Source organism: Oncorhynchus gorbuscha, linkage group LG01, assembly GCF_021184085.1.
Source record: "Oncorhynchus gorbuscha isolate QuinsamMale2020 ecotype Even-year linkage group LG01, OgorEven_v1.0, whole genome shotgun sequence".
NCBI classification, from domain to species: Eukaryota; Metazoa; Chordata; class Actinopteri; order Salmoniformes; family Salmonidae; genus Oncorhynchus; species Oncorhynchus gorbuscha.
The window spans coordinates 106,927,539-106,948,496 of NC_060173.1; the positions used below are offsets into that span (position 1 = coordinate 106,927,539).

Below are 20,958 nucleotides of genomic sequence, written 5' to 3' on the forward strand. Positions count from 1 at the left end.
TCAAAGATAATTCGTAGAAATCCAAATAACTTCACAGATCTTCATTGTAAAGGGTTTAAACACTGTTTTCCATGCTTGTTCAATGAACCACAAACAATTCAAGAAAATGCACCTGTGGAACGGTCGTTAAGACACAAACAGCTTACAGACGGTAGGCAATTAAGGTCACAGTTATGAAAACTTAGGACACTAAAGAGGCCTTTCTACTGACTCTGAAAAACACCAAAATAAAGATGCCCAGGGTCCCTGCTCATCTATGTGAACGTGCCTTTGACATGCTGCAAAGAGGCATGAGGACTGCAGATGTGGCCAGGGCAATAAATTGCTCACAGCAAGAACTGGCAAATCTGGTGCAGTCCATGAGGAGGAGATGCACTGCAGTACTTGCAGCTGGTGGCCACACCAGATACTGACTGTTACTTTTGACTGTTACTTTGTTACTGTATATCATACTGTTACTGTATATCAGTATGTAACAACCTAAACATTACAAAACTTTAATTTAATCAAATAACTTTCAAGTAGAAAATGAGCAATACAATTTTATGTTGGCCAAATTCGACACTTTCCCATTGACCTTCATACAAAATGCTTTAGGCGCCGATGACGTGGACAATGATTAAGGCAGTCCCTCGCACCTCTCTGATTCAGGGGGTTAAATGCGGAAGACTCATTTCAGTTGAATGGAATTCAGTTGTACACCTGACTAGGTCTCCCCCTTCCCCTTTCCCTTAATTTTCGAACAGACAGATTTTGGGGCAGATTTGGGGGCAGATTCAGCCCTCTTCTGAGCACTGATGGAGGGATTGTGCGTTCCTGGTGTAACTCGGTCAGTTGTTGTTGCCATCCTGCCTCTTCCTCTCTGGCTGAAGTTAGACAACTTATAGAGAGTGTAGAATTATCCACACTCACCTCTCCATTGCAGTAGCAGTAGATGATGGATACAAAGAAGCCCTGGAAGAGACAGAAGAGTTGAGAACCAGTGTAATAGAAAAGAGCAGTTTATTTTTGTGTTGCAGATGCTATTCAATTCCATTCATACTCTAAAGCAATGGAAGGTTGATAGTATTGCGAAAACTTTGTCAATCTGGTGACATATCCCAGGGGAAAAGTACAGATCTTAATTTGATCACTCTTTTGTTGCTGAGAATGTTCCTGCACAGAAGGATATGCAAACTTGTGTATTACTGGTTTAAAAAGGCTTCGAAAGTTTGTAATTTCCACTTTAAAACATCAGACTTGATTTAGCCTAAAAAAAATGTATCAACCCCTACAAATATGTCCAATAATTATAATCCACATAATAATTAACATTTCCTTTTGCAGCAGGATTATTTCCATTCTGTAGCAAACTGGGTCAAATTAAGATCTCACATCTGTACTCTTCTCTCCTTCATTCTATGTCTCTATTCAACATAACACATATCTACTGATATGGCTTATGAATGTATGAGATGTTTTGATATAATTCATATTCATATGTCAACCTTTATTCATCAAATCATTATTACTCTATATGGAAAGGTCATGCATTGATTAGCATCACTTCTGCTATATCTTACAGACCATTATATCTGTTCTTCTCTCTTTCAGATATTCCCCTTTCCTCCACTCCTGCCTGTCTTTGTGCAAGCAGCAGCACCCTGTTGCGCTATGGAAAAGGTTGCAGATCTATGGTGCTGGCTGGCTTTGACTCTTTGACTGAGCTAAATCAGGCATGTGACTAGCCTAGTAAGGTGATGTGAAGAGACATGGTGTTGTTCTCACTCTTTTATCGTATCACCTCCTTCAGCTGGTAAACAAAGATACACAATGAGTCAAACTGTCATATTATTCAGTGATGGTGACTCATATGTTCACTCAAAAAAAGTGGAGATGTAAACTTTGTACATAAAACACATAGCTCTAACGATTGTATGAAAATTATCCCCACTATACACTGTGCTATATGAAGAACAATGCATTGGAGGAATACAGCCAGGATGAACATGTAGAAACTGAATAATGCCTTGGAATACAGCCAGGATGAACATGTAGAAACTGAATAATGCCTTGGGGGAATACAGCCAGGATGTACATGTAGAAACTGAATAATGCCTTGGGGAATACAGCCAGGATGAACATGTAGAAACTGAATAATGCCTTGGAGGAATACAGCCAGGATGAACATGTAGAAACTGAATAATGCCTTGTGGGAATACAGCCAGGATGAACATGTAGAAACTGAATAATGCCTTGGGGGAATACAGCCAGGATGAACATGTAGAAACTGAATAATGCCTTGTGGGAATACAGCCAGGATGAACATGTAGAAACTGAATAATGCCTTGGGGGAATACAGCCAGGATGAACATGTAGAAACTGAATAATGCCTTGTGGGAATACAGCCAGGATGAACATGTAGAAACTGAATAATGCCTTGGAATACAGCCAGGATGAACATGTAGAAACTGAATAATGCCTTGTACAGGGATGAACATGTAGAATACTGAATAATGCCTTGTGGGAGCCAGGATGAACATGTAGAAACTGAATAATGCATTGGAGGAATAGGGCTATGATCTACATGTAGAAACTGAATAATGCCTTGTGGGAATACAGCCAGGATGAACATGTAGAAACTGAATAATGCCTTGTGGGAATACAGAGGATACATGATCTACATGTAGAAACTGAATAATGCCTTGGAGGAATACAGCCAGGATGAACATGTAGAAACTGAATAATGCCTTGGAATACAGCCAGGATGTACATGTAGAAACTGAATAATGCCTTGTGGGAATACAGCCAGGATGAACATGTAGAAACTGAATAATGCCTTGGGGGAATACAGCCAGGATGAACATGTAGAAACTGAATAATGCCTTGTGGGAATACAGATATGATCTACATGTAGAAACTGAATAATGCCTTGTGGGAATACAGCCAGGATGTACATGTAGAAACTGAATAATGCCTTGTGGGAATACAGCTATGATGTACATGTAGAAACTGAATAATGCCTTGTGGGAATACAGCCAGGATGAACATGTAGAAACTGAATAATGCATTGGAGGACAACATCCTGGATGTACATGTAGAAACTGAATAATGCCTTGTGGGAATACAGCCAGGATGAACATGTAGAAACTGAATAATGCCTTGGGGGAATAGGGCTATGATCTACATGATCTACATGTAGAAACTGAATAATGCCTTGGAGGAATACAGCCAGGATGTACATGTAGAAACTGAATAATGCCTTGTGGGAATACAGCCAGGATGTACATGTAGAAACTGAATAATGCCTTGGAGGAATACAGCCAGGATGAACATGTAGAAACTGAATAATGCCTTGGGGGAATACAGCCAGGATGAACATGTAGAAACTGAATAATGCCTTGTGGGAATACAGCCATGATGAACATGTAGAAACTGAATAATGCCTTGGAGGAATACAGCCAGGATGAACATGTAGAAACTGAATAATGCCTTGGAATACAGCCAGGATGTACATGTAGAAACTGAATAATGCCTTGTGGGAATACAGCCAGGATGAACATGTAGAAACTGAATAATGCATTGGAGGAATACAGCCAGGATGTACATGTAGAAACTGAATAATGCCTTGTGGGAATACAGCCAGGATGAACATGTAGAAACTGAATAATGCCTTGGGGGAATACAGCCAGGATGAACATGTAGAAACTGAATAATGCCTTGTGGGAATACAGATATGATCTACATGTAGAAACTGAATAATGCCTTGTGGGAGTACAGCCAGGATGTACATGTAGAAACTGAATAATGCCTTGGAGGAATACAGCCAGGATGTACATGTAGAAACTGAATAATGCCTTGTGGGAATACAGCCAGGATGTACATGTAGAAACTGAATAATGCCTTGGAGGAATACAGCCAGGATGAACATGTAGAAACTGAATAATGCCTTGGGGAATACAGCCAGGATGTACATGTAGAAACTGAATAATGCCTTGGAGGAATACAGCCAGGATGTACATGTAGAAACTGAATAATGCCTTGGGGGAATACAGCCAGGATGTACATGTAGAAACTGAATAATGCCTTGGGGGAATACAGCCAGAATGAACATGTAGAAACTGAATAATGCCTTGTGGGAATACAGCCAGGATGAACATGTAGAAACTGAATAATGCCTTGGGGGAATAGGGCTATGATCTACATGTAGAAACTGAATAATGCCTTGGAAGAATACAGCCAGGATGAACATGTAGAAACTGAATAATGCCTTGTGGGAATACAGCTATGATCTACATGTAGAAACTGAATAATGCCTTGGAGGAGTACAGCCAGGATGTACATGTAGAAACTGAATAATGCCTTGTGGGAATACAGCCAGGATGTACATGTAGAAACTGAATAATGCCTTGGGGGAATACAGCCAGGATGAACATGTAGAAACTGAATAATGCCTTGTGGGAATACAGCCAGGATGAACATGTAGAAACTGAATAATGCCTTGGGGGAATAGGGCTATGATCTACATGTAGAAACTGAATAATGCCTTGTGGGAATAGGGCTATGATCTACATGTAGAAACTGAATAATGCCTTGGGGAAATACAGCCAGGATGTACATGTAGAAACTGAATAATGCCTTGGGGGAATACAGCCAGGATGAACATGTAGAAACTGAATAATGCCTTGTGGGAATACAGATATGATCTACATGTAGAAACTGAATAATGCCTTGTGGGAATACAGCCAGGATGTACATGTAGAAACTGAATAATGCCTTGGGGGAATACAGCCAGGATGAACATGTAGAAACTGAATAATGCCTTGTGGGAATACAGCCAGGATGAACATGTAGAAACTGAATAATGCCTTGGAGGAATACAGCCAGGATGTACATGTAGAAACTGAATAATGCCTTGGGGGAATACAGCCAGGATGAACATGTAGAAACTGAATAATGCCTTGTGGGAATACAGCTATGATCTACATGTAGAAACTGAATAATGCCTTGTGGGAATACAGCCAATACAGCCAGGATGAACATGTAGAAACTGAATAATGCCTTGGAGGAATACAGCTATGATGAACACGTAGAAGTAATGCCTTGGGGTAATATGGCTATGACGTACGTGCAGAAACAGACAGAATATGAAGGAATTCATTTTGCTAACTGGAGACGAGGGGAGGCAAACACATTACAAAACGTTGAAACAAACGTGGAAACACAAACCATGAGGAAAGCTGTTATCCTCTGGGTAATTCCATAGGAAGACAGCTAAACAACAAAGATGAAAGTTCTGTACATGACATCCACTATTGTAGTCAACACAGTGATACATTTTGCGTGGCTAGTCAAACTTCATTGTAAGAAAAAAATCTTTGTTCTTTCTGTCAGAACAACTATTAAAGCGACAACAAAGAGTCTAAGATACAATGAGTAGCTTATAAGAGGTTTCTGATAGGCCAGCTGTCAGTCAGAGTAGCTCTTTTGAACAACAGTTGGTTGTCTCTATAATTATCCCCTTAAATCGTTCAATTCAAAATCATAAAAATCTGATTTGAAGCTGAAATGTTATATTAGTAGAATGATAATAAATTGTTTCGTGATGAGCTACTAACGGGGTGTCCAACACACTATTACATTGTCTGGCTCAGCTGTGATCAACTGACTTTAAACAAAAGGCTCTCATGACTGACTGAGAGTGAACATGATCTGTCACAAGCCCTTGGTCCGGAGAAGGACCTTCCCTGTCTTTATTGGCCTCGGCTAGACTCGGTTAGACAGGGAGATGAAGGGAAAGTGCCAGGATGCAGGAAATCTTCCAACCTGCCTGAGGCTCAGTCTCTGACCTGTAGCAGACCCTGTCAAACCACACCAGTCAGAGTGAACTATTCAGAGTGAACGCTACAGAGCCAATTCTACAGAGCAAAGTAGCTTTCACTGCTTAACTCCTGTCCCAAAGTCTTTTTCATTTGTAACTATTTTAAAGCTTTATTTTAAAACTGATCCTACTTCATTTAATTGAATACTGTTTTATCAGCTTTCAGAGACACTTTCAATTTTGAGGGGTGAGAGGGTTCTCCTGTGGAATTTAAATTGTGTACTTCCCCTCGCCCCTAAAATCCTCATTCAATTTAACAATTTGGCTTGAACAGGTGGGGAACATCTTTCAGAATATAGTGGCTTATTCTACCACATCAGTTAATTCATAAGGGAAACAGCATATAACACACTTATAAAGGTAATGATGGGTTACATGCACTAACCTGAATTTTAATAACTATTATGAGCTAGGCCTACCGAACATAGTAAACCATTTACAGTGGATACTGTTTGTTATCTATGCTGTACACCTGGGCTGCCCAACCCTCTTCCTGGAGATCTACTGTCCTGTAGGTTTTCAGTCCAACCCTCTTCCTGGAGATCTACTGTCCCATAGGTTTTCAGTCCAACCCTAATTTAGCATATCTGATTCAGCTAGTTAAGGTCACGTTGAGCAGCTAATTAGTAGAATCAGGTGTGTTAAATTAGGGTTGGACTGAAAACCTACAGGACGGTAGATCTCCAGGAAGAGGGTTGGATGAAAACCCACAGGACGGTAGATCTCCAGGAAGAGGGTTGGACTGAAAACCCACAGGACAGTAGATCTCTAGGAAGAGGGTTGGACTGAAAACCAAAAGGACGGTAGATCTCCAGTAACAGGGTTGGACTGAAAACCCACAGGACAGTATATCTCCAGGAATTTGGTTGGACTGAAAACCCACAGGGTGGCAGATCTCCAGGAAGCGGGTTGGACTGAAAACCCACAGGACAGTAGATCTCCAGGAATTTGGTTGGACTGAAAACCCACAGGGTGGCAGATCTCCAGGAAGAGGGTTGGACTGAAAACCAAAAGGACGGTAGATCTCCAGGAAGAGGGTTGGACTGAAAACCCACAGAACGGTAGATCTCCAGGAAGAGGGTTGGACAAAAACCAAAAGGACGGTAGATCTCTAGGAAGAGCGTTGGGCAGCCCTGCTGTACATAGTCACTTTGCAAATTACCTCGACTAACCGGTACTGGTACCCCCTGTATAAAGCCTCGATATTGTTATGTACATTTATTGTGTAACTTTTTGATTGATTTGATTTATTTAAAAAAATAAAAATAATTAGTAAATATTTTCTTTACTTTATTTCTTGAACTTCTTGTTGGTATATAAGCATTTCACTGTTGTATTCAGCGCATGTGACAAATACAATTTGATTTGATGTGAAAATAAATCAACAGTATAGTATGTGACTCTGGGCTCCAAAAGAGAGTGGGACACATATGGTATTGGCACTGCTGTTACAACTGATTCTATGATTCAGAGCCCATTAAGAGCAGCCCTTCCCATTACCTGTGGGCCAGGGTCATTGGAAGTGTTGCCACTGGAGTGCACTATAGCAGCCTCTCTGTAATTATTCAGCCTCTCTGTAAGGGTCATCTATTGCTATCACCTCCTCAGTAGAAGATCTCTAGTAGAAACTCCTGTTTTCTGGAAGCAAAATTTGGCTCATTTCCCAAATTTTCCTGCAGGTACTGTATCCAGGTCTAGACTGTGAGAGCCAGTTTGTGCAAAGGAGGAAGATGATAATGAGGAGGAAAATAATCATGTAGGAAGTACAGTAGCAATCAGTTGTATTGACCATCTCTCCTAAAGCTTATGTCAGAGTTTTGAATCGGCCAACAATGTCACTGGTCTGTGGCGATAGATAAAGGTAAGATTGATGAAGCAAATCGTAATTTCATTGCTTGTTTTTTTCATGGATGTTGGTGGGACTATGGCCACAAAGAGCCTAAATTCCCTCAGGTGAGAAATTATGTTTAGGGGATAAAGTTCAAGCAGTGTTGGAAAGTAAAGTTCTCCCTCAAGTTGCGTAGAAATGACTGCAGATGTAGCATCTTAATTGGATGACTCTTTTGTTGCTAAGAATTTAAAACTTGCAGTCTATTTGAGTTTTAAAAAGGCTTCTAAAGTTGGCAATTTCTAATTTGAAAATTCTAACTTGATTTGCCATAATGAAAAATGTATCAATCCCTACAAAAATGTAAATGTAATTATAATCCACATAATAATTCACATTTCCTGTTGATGCAGGACTATTTTCCTGCTATAGGAAACTGGCTCAAATGAAGGTACTACATCTGTACCTAATTTTCTAAAAGATGGTATGAATAACCAGTTACCTGGAAGGAGTTGAAGAAGAGCTCGAAGTACATCCTGACCTCCCAGCTGAGGCCCTGGAAGGTGTGAGGCATCCCCACAAACACAATGTAGTGGACGCCAAACACCAGCACCAGCACCAGGGTGGACTTAGCCAACTTCCTGTGGGTACGGACACAAGCTACAGGTTGGAGAGGATCAGTTTGAGCAAGACAAGACAAGATGCTGAATCTTTATCTCATAATAGGTTGTTATTTGGGATGGAAGGTGATCAGTAATTCTGCGCAGTCAGACTTCAAAGTAGTTGTTTTTGTCACACAGAAAGGCTAAAGGTCACCCGTCTTTACATCGCAGTGGATTCAGCCATGACAATCTCACCAACAACTCCCTGTTTAGTAAACAGGGTTTCACATGTCACAGATGGCCATCAGTCATGTCAATTTGCAAAATTCTGCTTTCCTCGCCTGTGGTTCTTCCCCTCAGATCTGATCTGTATTGATGATCTATCTAAACAATCTCCCGATCCATCAGTGAAAATGCCAATAAACAACGAAACCTACCGGTAATTATTAAGCATTTATAAATGGCCTGCAGGCAGACGTCAGATGGGTAAATGGTGTGTAAATGGCACACTTAGTTAAGATGGGAGCGTGCCTCCCTCATATCTGTCATCATCATTCATGCTACAGTCCAGTGAACACGACTGACGCGCACAGCAGGGTTGACAGTCTCCTGCAGGGTAATGTTCTCCTGGTCTGTAAGGTGACTCAGACGCTGGTGTCTGCAAGGTGACTCAAACGCTGGTGTGTGTGTGTACAAATGTGCATGAGTGTGCTTGTGTGTGTGTGTGTGTGTGTGTGTGTGTGTGTGTGTGTGTGTGTGTGTGTGTGTGTGTGTGTGTGTGTGTGTGTGTGTGTGTGTGTGTGTGTGTGTGTGTGTGTGTGTGTGTGTGTGTGTGTGTGTGTGTGTGTGTGTGTGTGTGTGTGTGTGTGTGTGTGTGTGTGTGTGTGTGTGTGTGTGTGTGCATTGTATAACTGTTATTAAGCCTAGCAGAGTGACGTGGGGCTTCGACCCTGGTGGAAACACTCTGGATCAGTCCCTGATGGTACTCTATTCCCATTATAGTGCACTACTAGACCAGAGCCCTATGGGCCATATTCAAGAGCAGTGCACTATATAGAGAACACTAGGGGTGAGATTTGAGACGCATCCTCTGAATGAACCTCGGAATAACTCTCACCTCCCCAACACCCAGCCCTATCATTACAGAGGCTTTCAACATCCACTATGGATGTTGTTCAGTAGCATCAAGGGTAATTGCAGATAGAAAATAATACAAACTAATATGTGCTTTTGTGTATGTTTTATGGTGTTTCATCCCACTTTGAAACGATAACGAAGCACAGAGGAGATTTCAGACCGAACATAAATTCTAAGCTAGTGGCAAGACATTTCACACCCAAGACAAGATGTACACCCATATCAAGTCATTGTTATGAGGGAACATTAAAGGAAGTGCTAAAGGTAAGAGCACAAGAGGCAGTCTGAATATAGTTGTGAATATAGTTAGTCTATAACCTTCTGAAATTATGAGTGTTTTTTAAATCAACAATGTTCAACTCTACAGGAGAAAAAAAGGTCAAATGCCTTACTACAGTTGACTTTCAGTGTGATCAATAGACATTCAAATAAACTAGTGGATCCTCACAGAAACTAGTGGGTCCTCACAGAAACCAGTGGGTCCTCACAGAAACTAGTGGGTCCTCACAGAAACCAGTGGGTCCTCACAGATACCAGTGGGTCCTCACAGAAACTAGTGGGTCCTCACAGAAACCAGTGGGTCCTCACAGAAACTAGTGGGTCCTCACAGAAACCAGTGGTTCCTCACATATACCAGTGGGTCCTCACAGAAACTAGTGGGTCCTCACAGAAACCAGTGGTTCCTCACAGATACCAGTGGTTCCTCACAGATACCAGTGGGTCCTCACAGACACCAGTGGGTCCTCACAGACACTAGTGGGTCCTCACAGAAACCAATGGTTCCTCACAGATACCAGTGGGTCCTCACAGAAACCAGTGGGTCCTCACAGAAACTAGTGGGTCCTCACAGAAACCAATGGTTCCTCACAGAAACCAGTGTCCTCACAGAAACTAGTGGGTCCTCACAGAAACCAATGGTTCCTCACAGAAACTAGTGGGTCCTCACAGAAACTAGTGGGTCCTCACAGAAATCTTTTGCCATCTTTTTACCCACCTGTACTGTTTTCTTGTGTCGTATCTCCCTGCGTTGGTCTCCCTGATCTTTGTTGCCAGCACTCGCACAATGTTCACAAAAAGGATAAAATTCAGCTGAAAAGACAATTGGAAAAAAATTCTAATTAGCTGAATCCTGAGATAATAGATATGTGATTGCAGAGAGTACAAGTCCTCTGCTTGAAAACTTTTCCCTCATTTCTCTAATCTCCTCACTTCTCTAATCTCCTCTCAATTCTATCTCAAAAGCCCATCTTCTTAGCACTTAATATCTCTTCACAATCCATTGAGAGATAACATGGGTTTGACTGTATGTTGATATATGATATAGAGTTGAGTAGGTTACTTTCTAAATGTAATCAGTTACAGTTACACGTCCAATATTGCAACCAGTAACTTGTCCTAATTTGCAACCAGTAATGTGTCCATAATTGTAATCAAAACTCAGTAATGTAATCTGATTACTTTCAGTTACTTTCCTCTTAAGATGCATAAGAAGAGGACAAAAACGATCCATAAAATTCATTTGCTGTGATGGAACAAACTTAAATTTGCACCTTATTTAAATGCTGAATTGAATGTCATTGAGAAAATAGAAAGGTTTCTTATTAACATATTTTCCTGCAAAAATCCTTTCTGAATTCAAAAGTAATCCAAGAAGTAATAAGCTAGTTTTACGAAGGTATCTGTATTCTGATTACAATATTTCTCACTGGTAACATAACTGATTACGGTTAAGAAAAAAAGTAATCCATTACATGTAATCAGTTACTCACGAACCCTGATGATAGACCATACAGTGCCTGGACATGTGAAAACACAGGTTCTATCTACCATGGTCTATCAATGAATCAAGCAATTCAGTACAAGTATGAGTTATTGAACTCCAAATATAATATAATAAGACCCTGGGACCACCCATACGTAGAATGTATGCACACATGACTGTAAGTCGCTTTGGATAAAAGCGTCTGCTAAATGGCATATATTATTATTATTATAAGAGACTACAGGCTTTGAAATGGGTCTCAAGGAGGATTCCGAGTATTGAGAGGGCATTCGATTTCAAACTCATCATTTTGCCTGACTCATATAAAGAATCAGGTCATTGTTCATGAAGAATGATCGAGTCTCTCTGAGGAACACCTCAGCGACGGGTGAAAATGGCATGATGAAAAGTATTCATTTTGAGACGTGTGGCAATCAGTTGAATGCCTTTTGCCTCAGTATAATTAATTCATTAGAAAAATGCAAATGGGACGTTTACGTATTTAGGCTTTCATTCTGACAGAGGGCTCTTAGAATGGGGCTCCTAATAGAACTCAACATCCATTAAACAATGTATGCACACATGACTGTAAGTCGCTTTGGATAAAAGCGTCTGCTAAATGGCATATATTATTATTATAAACAACCTGTCACTTTGTATGAGGCATGAATACAGAATACATTAAAACCATGACAATGAATACAGAATACATTAAAACCATGACAATGAATACAGAATACATTAAAACCACAACAATATGAATACAGAATACATTAAAACCACAACAATATGAATACAGAATACATTAAAACCATGACAATATGAATACAGAATACATTAAAACCATGACAATGAATACAGAATACATTAAAACCACAACAATATGAATACAGAATACATTAAAACCACAACAATATGAATACAGAATACATTAAAACCACAACAATATGAATACATTAAAACCACAACAATACCGCCTGGTACGGCAACTGCTCTGCCCTCAACCGTAAGGCTCTCCAGAGGGTGAGGTCTGCACAACGCATCACCGGGGGCAAACTACCTGCCCTCCAGGACACCTACACCACCCGATGTTACAGGAAGGCCATAAAGATCATCAAGGACATCAACCACCCGAGCCACTGCCTGTTCACCCCGCTATCATCCAGAAGGCGAGGTCAGTACAGGTGCATCAAAGCTGGGACCGAGAGACTGAAAAACAGCTTCTATCTCAAGGCCATCAGACTGTTAAACAGCCACCACTAACATTGAGTGGCTGCTGCCAACACACTGTCATTGACACTGACCCAACTCCAGCCACTCTAATAATGGGAATTGATGAGAAATTATGTAAATATATCACTAGCGACTTTAAACAATGCTACCTTATATAATGTTACTTACCCTACATTATTCATCTCATATGCATACGTATATACTGTACTCTACATCATCGACTGCATCCTTATGTAATACATGTATCACTAGCCACTTTAACTATGCCACTTTGTTTACTTTGTCTACATACTCATCTCATATGTATATACTGTACTCGATACCATCTACTGTATGCTGCTCTGTACCATCACTCATTCATATATCCTTATGTACATATTCTTTATCCCCTTACACTGTGTATAAGACAGTAGTTTTGGAATTGTTAGTTAGATTACTTGTTGGTTATCACTGCATTGTCGGAACTAGAAGCACAAGCATTTCGCTACACTCGCATTAACATCTGCTAACCATGTGTATGTGACAAATACAATTTGATTTGATTTTGATTTGATTTGAAAAACAATATGTATACATTAAAACCATGACAATGATTACAGAATACATTAAAACCACGACAATATGAATACATTAAAACCACAACAATATGAATACATTTTAAAACCACAACAATATGAATACATTAAAACCATGACAATGAATACAGAATACATTAAAACCACAACAATATGAATACATTAAAACCACAACAATATGAATACAGAATACATTAAAACCATGACAATATGAATACATTAAAACCACGACAATATGAATACATTAAAACCATGACAATGATTACAGAATACATTAAAACCACAACAATATGAATACATTAAAACCACGACAATAGGAATACATTAAAACCACAACAATATGAATACATTAAAACCACAACAATATGAATACAGAATACATTAAAACCATGACAATGATTACAGAATACATTAAAACCACGACAATATGAATACATTAAAACCACAACAATATGAATACATTAAAACCACGACAATATGAATACATTAAAACCACAACAATATGAATACATTAAAACCACAACAATATGAGTACATTAAAACCATGACAATGAATACAGAATACATTAAAACCATGACAATATGAATACATTAAAACCACAACAATATGAGTACATTAAAACCATGACAATGAATACAGAATACATTAAAACCATGACAATATGAATACATTAAAACCACAACAATATGAATACATTAAAACCATGACAATGAATACAGAATACATTAAAACCACAACAATATGAATACATTAAAACCATGACAATGAATACAGAATACATTAAAACCATGACAATATGAATACATTAAAACCACAACAATATGAATACATTAAAACCACAACAATATGAATACATTAAAACCACAACAATATGAATACATTAAAACCACAACAATATGAATACAGAATACATTAAAACCACAACAATATGAATACATTAAAACCACAACAATATGAATACAAAACATATAAAAACACACGACAATAGTCAGTTACACAACTGAATGCCTTCCGCATTTAACCCAACCCTCTGAATCAGTGAGGTGCAGGGGGCTGCCATAATGCACATCCACGTCTTCGGCGCCCGGGAAACAGTGGGTTAACTGCCTTGTTCAGGGGCAGCACGACAGATTTTTACCTTGTCAGCTTGGGGATTGGATCCAGAAACCTTTCAGTTACTAGTCGGTACGCTAGGCGCACTAGGCCCCCTGCAGCCCCGTCAATATGAATGCAGAATAAGTTAAACAAGGTAGTCCCATCTCAGAGTGATAGGTTATTGTGCCATCCATTGCAGTGGGAACAGAATTGCTATGGATGGCATTTTAATTTTGTAATCTCAACCATATCACTGAAAGACATCCCATTCACGAGGAGTAAATATGTGTCTTCGCCTCTCCCGAGTCCTTACGGGAGTTGCAGCGATGGGAAAAGACTGTAACTACCAATTGGATACCACACAATTGGGGATAAAGAAAGTAGGGTGGTTGGGAGTTTGAATCTCATCAGGGACATTTTTAGACCATTCTCAACTTTTCAACTATTTTTTAGCTACTTTGTAACTACTTAGCATGTTCGTTAACCCTTCCCCTAACCCTAGCCCTTTGAGCTAACCCTTCCCCTAACCCTAAGCTTAACCCTAACTCCTAACCCTAACCCCTAGCCTAGCTAACTTTAGCCAGCTAGCTTTCATTAGCCACCTAGCTAAAATTTGTAACATATCATACGTTTAGCAAATTCGTAACATATTGTAACATAACATATATTATGAATTGTAATTGATAACTTATCATACAAAATGGGTGATGGATATCCACAAATTAATACATACCATATGAAACTTGACATATCATCCTAAATGAGTGTTCCGGTTCCGGTTGGATATCTGCACTTCCGGTTATAACTTTTTCATTATATTTCATTATATCACAACGGTTTGATTTGTCTAATCTTAGCAATTTCTTCTCAGCTAGCTACATAGCCGTCTTTGTATCAAAGATAATTGCGTAATTATCGTGTAGTCTTCACTAGCCAGCTAGCTAACGTCCACTGATTAGCTGCACTGGAGAAACTATTACACTCAACTGAACGACTTGATTAGTGTAGTGTTAGCTTGATTAGATAATTGTGTTGTTTAGGTTTAGTTAGTCTTAGACATAGCTGCCTTTTGCTGTCTTTGTATCATCGTATCCAAGATAATTGTGTTGTTTAGGTTTAGAGTGTGTAGTCTTAGAGTGATTATCTTAATTTACCGAGGTTAGCTAGCCAGCTATTTGTCGTCCTTAACGTAGCTAGATAGAACTCAACTACCCGGTCGCATTCATTTCACATTTTCACTTCATTTCATTACAGTACAACGGTTTGATTTGTTTGATCGTAGCTAGCTAAGCGATTTTCTTGGTTCAACTATTGTAACGCAACGTAACGTAAACAACACTGCTAGCTAGCCAGCTAGCCCCCGAATAGCAACACTGCAGAAACTATTACACTCAACGGAACGACTTGACTAGTGTAGTGTCAACAACGCACCCACTGCCAGCTGGCCTACTTCAGCAGTACTGTATCATTTTAATCATTTTAGTCAATAAGATTCTTGCTACGTAGCTTAACTTTCTGAACATTCGAGACGTGTAGTCCACTTGTCATTCCAATCTCCTTTGCATTAGCGTAGCCTCTTCTGTAGCCTGTCAACTATGTGTCTGTTTATCCCTGTTCTCTCCTCTCTGCACAGACCATACAAACGCTCCTCACCGCGTGGCCGCGGCCACCCTACTCTGGTGGTCCCAGCGCGCACGACCCACATGGAGTTCCAGGTCTCCGGTAGCCTCTGGAACTGCCAATCTGCGGTCAACAAGGCAGAGTTCATCTCAGCCTATGCCTCCCTCCAGTCCCTCGACTTCTTGGCACTGACGGAAACATGGATCACCACAGACAACACTGCTACTCCTACTGCTCTCTCTTCGTCCGCCCACGTGTTCTCGCACACCCCGAGAGCGTCTGGTCAGCGGGGTGGTGGCACCGGGATCCTCATCTCTCCCAAGGGTCATTCTCTCTTTCTCCCCTTACCCATCTGTCTATCGCCTCCTTTGAATTCCATGCTGTCACAGTTACTAGCCCTTTCAAGCTTAACATCAGATCATTTATCGCCCTCCAGGTTCCCTCGGAGAGTTCATCAATGAGCTTGATGCCTTGATAAGCTCCTTTCCTGAGGACGGCTCACCTCTCACAGTTCTGGGCGACTTTAACCTCCCCACGTCTACCTTTGACTCTTTCCTCTCTGCCTCCTTCTTTCCACTCCTCTCCTCTTTTGACCTCACCCTCTCACCTTCCCCCTACTCACAAGGCAGGCAATACGCCGACCTCATCTTTACTAGATGCTGTTCCTCCACTAACCTCATTGCAACTCCCCTCCAAGTCTCCGACCACTGCCTTGTATCCTTTTCCCTCTCGCTCTCATCCAACACCTCCCACACTGCCCCTACTCGGATGGTATCGCGCCGTCCCAACCTTCGCTCTCTCTCCCCGCTACTCTCTCCTCTTCCATCCTATCATCTCTTCCCTCCGCTCAAACCTTCTCCCACCTATCTCCTGATTCTGCCTCCTCAACCCTCCTCTCCTCCCTCTCTGCATCCCTTGACTCTCTATGTCCCCTATCCTCCAGGCCGGCTCGGTCCTCCCCTCCCGCTCCGTGGCTCGATGACTCATTGCGAGCTCACAGAACAGGGCTCTGGAGGAAAACACCTGGCATCCTTTCACTCCCTCCTCTCTACATTTTCCTCCTCTGTCTCTGCTGCTAAAGCCACTTTCTACCAAGCTAAATTCCAAGTATCTGCCTCTAACCCTAGGAAGCTCTTTGCCACCTTCTCCTCCCTCCTGAATCCTCCGCCCCCTCCCCCTCCTCCCTCTCTGCAGATGACTTCGTCAACCATTTTGAAAAGAAGGTCGAACATCCGATCCTCGTTTGCTAACAAACGACACCGCTGGTTCTGCTCACACTGCCCTACCCTGTGCTCTGACCTCTTTCTCCCCTCTCTCTCCAGATGAAGTCTCGCGTCTTGTGACGGCCGGCCGCCCAACAACCTGCCCGCTGACCCTATCCCCTCCTCTCTTCTCCAGACCATTTCCGGAGACCTTCTCCCTTACCTCACCTCGCTCATCAACTCATCCCTGACCGCTGGCTACGTCCCTTCCGTCTTCAAGAGAGCGAGAGTTGCACCCCTTCTGAAAAAACCTACACTCGATCCCTCCGATGTCAACAATTACAGACCAGTATCCCTTCTTTCTTTTCTCTCCAAAACTCCTGAACGTGCCGTCCTTGGCCAGCTCTCCCGCTATCTCTCTCTGAATGACCTTCTTGATCCAAATCAGTCAGGTTTCAAGACTAGTCATTCAAATGAGACTGCTCTCCTCTGTATCACGGAGGCGCTCCGCACTTAACTCTCTCTCCTCTGCTCTCATCCTTCTAGATCTGTCGGCTGCCTTCGATACTGTGAACCATCAGATCCTCCTCTCCACCCTCTCCGAGTTGGGCATCTCCGGCGCGGCCCACGCCTGGATTGCGTCCTACCTGACAGGTCGCTCCTACCAGGTGGCGTGGCGAGAATCTGTCTCCTCACCACGCGCTCTCACCACTGGTGTCCCCCAGGGCTCTGTTCTTGGCCCTCTCCTATTCTCGCTATACACCAAGTCACTTGGCTCTGTCATAACCTCACATGGTCTCTCTTATCATTGCTATGCAGACGACACACAATTAATCTTCTCCTTTCCCCCTTCTGATGACCAGGTGGCGAATCGCATCTCTGCATGTCTGGCAGACATATCAGTGTGGATGACGGATCACCACCTCAAGCTGAACCTCGGCAAGACGGAGCTGCTCTTCCTCCCGGGGAAGGACTGCCCGTTCCATGATCTCGCCATCACGGTTGACAACTCCATTGTGTCCTCCTCCCAGAGCGCCAAGAACCTTTCCTGGACAACACCCTGTCGTTCTCAACCAACATCAAGGCGGTGGCCCGTTCCTGTAGGTTCATGCTCTACAACATCCGCAGAGTACGACCCTGCCTCACACAGGAAGCGGCGCAGGTCCTAATCCAGGCACTTGTCATCTCCCGTCTGGATTACTGCAACTCGCTGTTGGCTGGGCTCCTGCCTGTGCCATTAAACCCCTTCAACTCATCCAGAACGCCGCAGCCCGTCTGGTGTTCAACCTTCCCAAGTTCTCTCACGTCACCCCGCTCCTCCGTTCTCTCCACTGGCTTCCAGTTGAAGCTCGCATCCGCTACAAGACCATGGTGCTTGCCTACGGAGCTGTGAGGGGAACGGCACCTCAGTACCTCCAGGCTCTGATCAGGCCCTACACCCAAACAAGGGCACTGCGTTCATCCACCTCTGGCCTGCTCGCCTCCCTACCACTGAGGAAGTACAGCTCCCGCTCAGCCCAGTCAAAACTGTTCGCTGCCCTGGCCACCCAATGGTGGAACAAACTCCCTCACGACGCCAGGACAGCGGAGTCAATCACCACCTTCCGGAGACACCTGAAACCCCACCTCTTTAAGGAATACCTAGGATAGGATAAGTAATCCCTCTCACCCCCCCCTTTAAGTTTTAGATGCACTATTGTTAAGTGACTGTCCCACTGGATGTCATAAGGTGAATGCACCAATTTGTAAGTCGCTCTGGATAAGAGCGTCTGCTAAATGACTTAAATGTAAATGTAAATGTAGTGTCTCGGATTTACATACAGAATAATACGAAATGCTCTGCGACCGAGTTGATTAGTTTGTAGCCCAAAAGGTGTGGACGATGTTGTTCATGAGAGACATCTGTCCATAGTGTGGTCAAACTGTACGGTCGTTTTCGGGAGAAGACCGATTTTCCGGGTGTCTCATGGTGTGACAAACACCGCTGTAGCTTGGCCACCTTCCACTGCAGATGCGGAAAGCAGACAGAGGCGGATGCCCTGGATTGAGACATAGCCCATGCCATCTCTAGCTTAAATTGATGGATTTTGATGGGGATTTTTTTATTATGTTACTTAGATTGACACACAGGATTTTTGGAGAATTCAATCATTCCTATTTTTTTATATGAATAAAATTCTGCATTTTGACCCTCGGTGCAACCTCTGTGACTTCTGGGAGGATTTTAACCCACTCAACCCCAAAATGTCTCCAAAGGTTTACCGTCACTGTAAAGCCCTAGTTATGTTGTTGCTTTCACAAAGTAATTTCTGAAGATGATTATTTATTTCATGTGATTAGTAACTCATTTACGTCTGTCCCTTATTTTAAGGTAAACCCTGTTACGTGACCTGAACTCTCACTTTAATATGTGACTTATTTCAGGAAACTAGGCATATGTCACACGTCACTACTTCACATGAGAGTCATTTGAACGTAAACTTTCTTTTTATATCAAAAATGTGTTTTCTTGGCAGTAATCCCTTCTGGAACAGGTGAATGTTCATGTGCTTTAATAACAAACTTCTATGCCATCTGTAAATATGAATACAATTTTAAATTGCGAGCCTAGATGGTTTAGCCATAGAAAAAGTCAGCAACCTTCCCATTAGCCATGATTGGATGAGATAATGAGTGGGCCGGACATGTCAAGAGATCGAGTTCAGAAATCAGTGGAATTAGAGTATGATACCTAAGGAGATGGATAAAACATCTGTCTCCGGATTACATCTTCAAACTAAGGCCAACCATGGCATCTGTGACAGAGAGGGAGAAGCATCCATCCATGTATACAGGTAAGATAGTCTAGCTAGCTACATTTTCAGATATTACACATTTAGTTACTAATTTAGTCAGAAAGTTGTTTTCATTTCAAGTTAAAGTGTACTGGTAATGAGACGTGTATGATCTGTGTAGTAATATTATTCATATATCAGAGCCATTTGCTTTGCAAGTTTTAGCCTAATGTTAGCTAGCTGACATTGAACCTGGTTGGTTAGCTTCCTGCAGATTTATGCAGTGTAGTCATGAGTTGGGATTATGGTTATTTTTTAGCTAGCTAGCTACATGTCTTAACAAAAGACTCCACTATCCAAGTGACCATTTCAATAGAATGTTCATGATGTCAATGCGTCAACTGTTAATAGACGTAGCTGGTGAATTCACTCTGGCTATCTACTCCGATTTCAGAGCACTCTCGTCTGAGTGTGCTAGAGCGCAGAAGTAACTGACAAATTTATGAAAACGCTCAACACCCGTTGAATATGGCCGGTGGCAGTAAATGTTGGCAAAAAAGCATAATTAAATTGTTGCCAGCAGCACAGTTGCAGTCACCAATGCTCTGGATAACATAAAAATAGCCTAACCAGCTCTGCTAGGCTATGTAAAAAGGTCAGAGTGAGCTGTTCTCTCATTTGTGTCTGGAAGTAGCTAGCACGCTAGCCACCGTTAGCCAGTTAGCTTGTGTGTTTGACTGCTTGTTGTTTGGACAGAACGCTTGGATCAACTCTACTGGCTAGAGCGTCCAGTGTGTCCTCTGAATGCTCCGAGAGCGAAACACTGAATTTACAAATGGACAATCTGACAAAGCTCTGAGTTTATGGGCGGGGATATAGATTGAGAAGGTGTGAACGATGCTGAATGGGTGCAGACAAAGAAGAGCTCTCCAGTTCATGTAACAAAACATTCAAAGGCCATTTTCTCAAACGTGAGTTTACAAGTTTATCAACTTTCAAAGCAGAATGACTTTCCCATTCTTCCTCAACTGTAGTGTATGACATACAATTTTCTAGCTCCGAGTCTCTACTTTTATCCAATGTAAAAAACACAATTCAAATGTTGCTACATAAGACCGAATCGAGCCGGTTGGTCATATATGGTGAACCTATTTCTTTTTAAATAGATACATTTTTTAAGGAAACATTGATCATCTAATAGTCAAATCATAGTGTAAAAGCAGGTGAGCTGCTCAACTCTTTTTGGCCGTTTGTTTGTGTTTTGTGCTG

At 41.8% G+C, this 20,958-nt stretch overlaps 1 protein-coding gene across 1 annotated transcript in view; it reads right to left on the reverse strand.

Moving 5' to 3' along the window:
* Window positions 1-20,958, reverse strand: part of LOC124029851 (parathyroid hormone 2 receptor-like) — a 94,341-nt gene that overhangs the window by 3,138 nt on the left and 70,245 nt on the right. The window contains exons 10-12 of the mRNA XM_046341444.1: window positions 10,422-10,516; window positions 8,191-8,329; window positions 913-954 (exon numbers count right to left, since the gene is read on the reverse strand). Of these exons, the coding sequence (XP_046197400.1) occupies window positions 913-954; window positions 8,191-8,329; window positions 10,422-10,516 (276 nt within the window). The remainder of the gene's footprint in view (window positions 1-912; window positions 955-8,190; window positions 8,330-10,421; window positions 10,517-20,958) is intronic.